The 4,432-nt window shown below is 51.7% G+C and overlaps 1 protein-coding gene across 1 annotated transcript; it reads left to right on the forward strand.

Annotated features, from left to right (window-relative positions):
* Window positions 1–557: 557 nt before the first annotated feature.
* PTSG_13218 (uncharacterized protein) lies at window positions 558–3,989 on the forward strand (the record flags this gene model as incomplete). Its single annotated transcript, XM_004987436.1, has 5 exons — window positions 558–1,927; window positions 2,238–2,378; window positions 2,529–2,949; window positions 2,991–3,717; window positions 3,919–3,989. Coding segments are annotated over 5 exons (2,730 nt in total), but the record flags the coding sequence as incomplete, so codon positions are not given.
* Between the last annotated feature and the right edge of the window lie 443 nt (window positions 3,990–4,432).

Here is a 4,432-nt window from a genome sequence, read left to right on the forward strand (position 1 = left end):
CGATCTTCCAGCACGTTGTTCCTGCCTCGCTCTTCTGCAAGCATCCTCGCCTGCGCTGAAACAGTGCTTCTCAACGACGCAATCTCCTCGCCAACGTCCACTCCGTTCACAAACACGGGCTCCTTCATGGGATCGCTGGTGTTGATATGCAGTGCGCCGTGTGCATCCTCTTCCATCACCACTTCTCCAAGAACGCACCCATGCTGGTGTTGTTGCTGTAGTGATGTCATTCACTACGTCACATCCTACTCACTTGTTCATTTCGTTCGGGACGCCCTTTGTTCATTATGTTCCCCTTGTTCAAATCAAGTCACTTGTTCACTGTTGGTCCTTGTTCATAACACGCTCGCTGTCCCTACTCATCGCTTGTTGTGTGCTGTTGATTCATTCTTTTTACTCCCTCGTCTACCTCAATACAACGACTACTATCACCAGTAATAACGCACGCACCCCTACACGTACACACCCACACGTACACACTCACGCTTCTATACACACAATCTCCACATCATAACACTTGGTAGCGATTGTTTACCCCAACAGCTCCGACCTTGACCATGGATGAGACTGATTGCCTTCTTCACGATTCCGACACCGAGGAAACGACCTCTCCCGTGCAAGCGAAGCAGGTGGTTCCACTTCAACCATCGACGCCCTCCATCGTCTCTTCGCTTCGCCACGATCCTTTCGCCAATCTGGATGGTTTTGCCTTCGTCTGTCGCTTCCACGGCCTCCACCCAGCGGACCAGATCTCAAGCGCCGTCGGCAACACCAACAACCCCGCCTTCCATCGCACCATCGTCAAGTTCTTTGAGAAGCATCCTTTGGACCCCTCGCGTACCCAGGCCGCCAAGGACAAGCTCTGGCAGGAGTTCAAGAAGACGTGCACCGGAACCCGTCCGTTCAAGACTCCATGGCAGCACCACATGCGGCTGTTCAACCTGACTCCCAAGATCAACGAGGACTTTGAGGAGTTCACTGACCGTCTGCACTCGCAGATGTCTGACTTCGACGCGGACCAGTTTGCCGCAGTCGTCATGATCCAAGCTTTCCGGGACCCCAAGTTAGTCGCCTTTGCAGGGGACCGTCGTCCTAAGAACGTGGCAGAAGCCTTCGACGTCATCAACAACTACTACGTCGCCAATCCCTTCAAGGTGAAGCGCACGCAAGCATCAACATCGTCGAACTTCCCTCCATTCAGGAGCAAGCGTGCCAAGCGACACCAGCATCAGCGACCCCAGCACCAGCGACCCCAGCATTCGCGACCCCAGCACCAGCGATCGTTTCGTTCCCTGGCTTGCGGGCGTTGTGGTCGATTTAACCATTCTGAAGACAAGTGTCACGCCAAGTTCCACGCCAATGGCAAACACCTTCAAGGCGTGACGACGAACACCGTTGTTGTGCAATCTTCATCTTCCAGTCCTTCTCTGGTTGAAGCATCTTCCTCCACCCACGCGGCTGGTCCTCAGTCACCTCCTCCTCCACCTCCCCCGCTGCCTGATGCACAGGCCACCTCTTCCACTGAGGCAAGCGATTCCACCCCACAGATTGACGTGGTGCGTGATGTGATGTTTGACCGTTATGGTAGACCGGTGACTCTTGCTTCCGTTAATGCGGTATCCACAAGCAAGCCACTCCTTCGCACAACCATCTTTGTCAACGGCCGAAAGGTCAACGCTCTCGTCGACACCGGCGCAGAGCGCACACTCTGTCGACTTCGTCGCTTCAACGACACGCGTCCAGGGGCATCCCTGAGCATGGCCCTTGCCGACGGGCGGCACTGCTCGACTGACCGATACCTCACTGCAAAGGTCCAGTGGTTCGGCAACACATTTGACATGTGTATTCCTGCAGTTAGGGACTTGCACGAAGATGTTCTTCTGGGAATGGACTTCCTACAGAAGGCCAACCCCAAGATTGACTTCGAGTCCTCCACAATTTCACCCCAAGACTATTGAAGAGTTGCTTTCCAATGGATGGATTCGTCCTTCTCGCTCTGCTTGGGTATCGCCTGTTTTGTTCGTGCCCAAAAAGTCGGGGTCTCTCCGCATGTGCGTGGATTATCGCGCCATCAATAAAGTCACGATACCACATCGATATCCATTACCTCTTCTCTCGCAACTCATTGACAATGCTGCTGGTCACACTTGGTATACCAGTTTGGATTTGAAATCCGCGTACCACCAAATCAAACTCAAAGAAACCTGTTGCCACCTCACATCCTTTTTCGCGCCCAGCATTGGGCAATTCGAGTACTGTGTACTTCCATTCGGCTTGGCCAATGCGCCAGCGCAGTACCAAAGAATTATGGACAATGTGCTCAAGCACCTGCCTCGTTGCAACGTGTCCTGTTATCTTGATGATGTGTTGGTGCACACGTCTGGTTCAATTCAACACCATTTTGAAGTCGTAGCTGCAGTGCTGCAGGCGCTACAGCAAGACAATCTCCATCTCAACCGGGACAAATGCTCTTTCGCACAGACATCTGTGAATTGGTTGGGCCACACTGTTTCAATCGATGGACATAGGCCCATTGAAGGCCAACTGCAACCTGTTCTGGATTGGCAACTTCCAACAACGGTCCATGGGCTTCGCCAGTTTCTGGGCGCTGTTAATTACTACAGCAAGTACATCCGCAACTTGGCGAGCTATACACAACCCTTGTTTCGCCACACGAGCGGCGCAGGAAAGCGCTCAAAAAGGCGACTTGAAAACTGGACCTCGAACGATACACGCCTCTTCCACAGGTTGAAAGCCACAATGGCCAAGCTCCCTACACTCTGCCCAATCATTGATTTGAAACCGGAACATTCCCTTGATCTCTTCACAGATGCATCCGACAAGGCCATAGGTGCCGCGATTCAGTTTCAAGGCCGGCCAATCGAATTCTTTTCCTCAACGCTCTCAGTGCATGAAGCGCGCTGGCCTATCAGGCAAAAGGAGTCATCCGTGCCTTGAAACACTGGAGATATTTGTGCGCGGGTCGAAAGATTACCGTGTTCACAGACCACAAGTCCTTGGAACGGGTGCTTGCCCAATCGAAAATACAAGAAGCGCGTATCAACCGCTGGATGCTGTTCCTGGCAGAATTCAATATCGAGTTCCGATATATTCCAGGAGAAAGCAACGTCGTTGCTGACGCTCTTTCAAGAACCTTTATGGTAAAGACAATCATGAAGGATGACAGTCTTCGTTTCTCCTGGGACGATTACATATCGGATCCATACTGGCGCAAAGTTGTTTCGAATACTGACGCTTTCCCGCAGTTCTCTCGAGTTGGTGATGTCTTATATTACAAGAATCGTATTTGTCTCCCTGCTTCACAACAGCAGCAAGCCATTTCACTCTCGCATGATAGTCCAAGCAGTGGACACCAAGGCGTCACAAAAACACAGCAGAGAGTTGCTCGCTTTTACTTCTGGCCGGGATTGTATCCCGATGTCAAACGCTACGTTGACACTTGCCACATCTGCGCCATGTCGAAGACTGGAAAGAAGCTTCGCGTGCCCACACAACCACTGCCAGTAGCGCCTCGGCCTTGGCACACCGTTACGATGGACCTGATTGTGGGCCTCCCACAAACCGTTCAAGGGTACACAGCCATATATGTCTTCGTTGACAAGTTTTCAAAGATGGTCCACCTTGCACCCACAACAGCAGAGGTGACGGCCGAAGGCTGCCTCGACCTCTTCGTCCAACGTGTATACCGACTGCACGGTCTTCCCGAAATACTTATATCTGACAGAGACCCTCGCTTTACTTCAAAGCTGTACAGAACAGTGATGAAACAATTCAATGTGTGCATGAAGATGAGCACAAGCTCCCACGCCCAAACTGACGGGCAAACTGAACGCATTAATCGCGTCGTGGGAAACATGTTGCGGTCTTACACACAATCCCATGAATCCATGTGGGCAGAGTACTTGCCAACCATTGAGTTTGCAATCAACTCGTCTCCTGCCGCGTCGACGAAGCTTACTCCATTCGAAGTATGCACCGGCATCCTGCCAAGGCAAATAGGCTTCCCAAAGCAGCTGGGCGATGCTCCTCTTTTCCCACATGATTTGATGGACCGAATTGCACTGTACCAACGCAACGCAAGCACGCAGTTGAAAGAAACTTATGAAAAGGCAGCTCCGTCTGACATCACGCCTCCTTTAATGGGGGGAGACACTGTGTATGTGAGCACACAGTTGTTTCAAGATCCAGACACACGAGCACGAGCAAACAAACTCACCCCACGCTACAGGGGTCCATTGTTGAAAGTTCATGGTGATGGTGCTGTTGTTGGAGACTTGTGTGTGTGTGTGTGTGTGTGTGTGTGTGTGTGTGCAGAGTGTGCTGTGTGTTGTGTGGGAGAATTGTCTTGCCAGAGGAAGTTGTGTGTGTTTACTTGAGTTGTGAAGCAAAACAAGGATGTAGGTGTTGTAAG

This window comes from Salpingoeca rosetta (genome assembly GCF_000188695.1).
Source record: "Salpingoeca rosetta unplaced genomic scaffold supercont1.107, whole genome shotgun sequence".
In the NCBI taxonomy this organism is placed as follows: Eukaryota; class Choanoflagellata; order Craspedida; family Salpingoecidae; genus Salpingoeca; species Salpingoeca rosetta.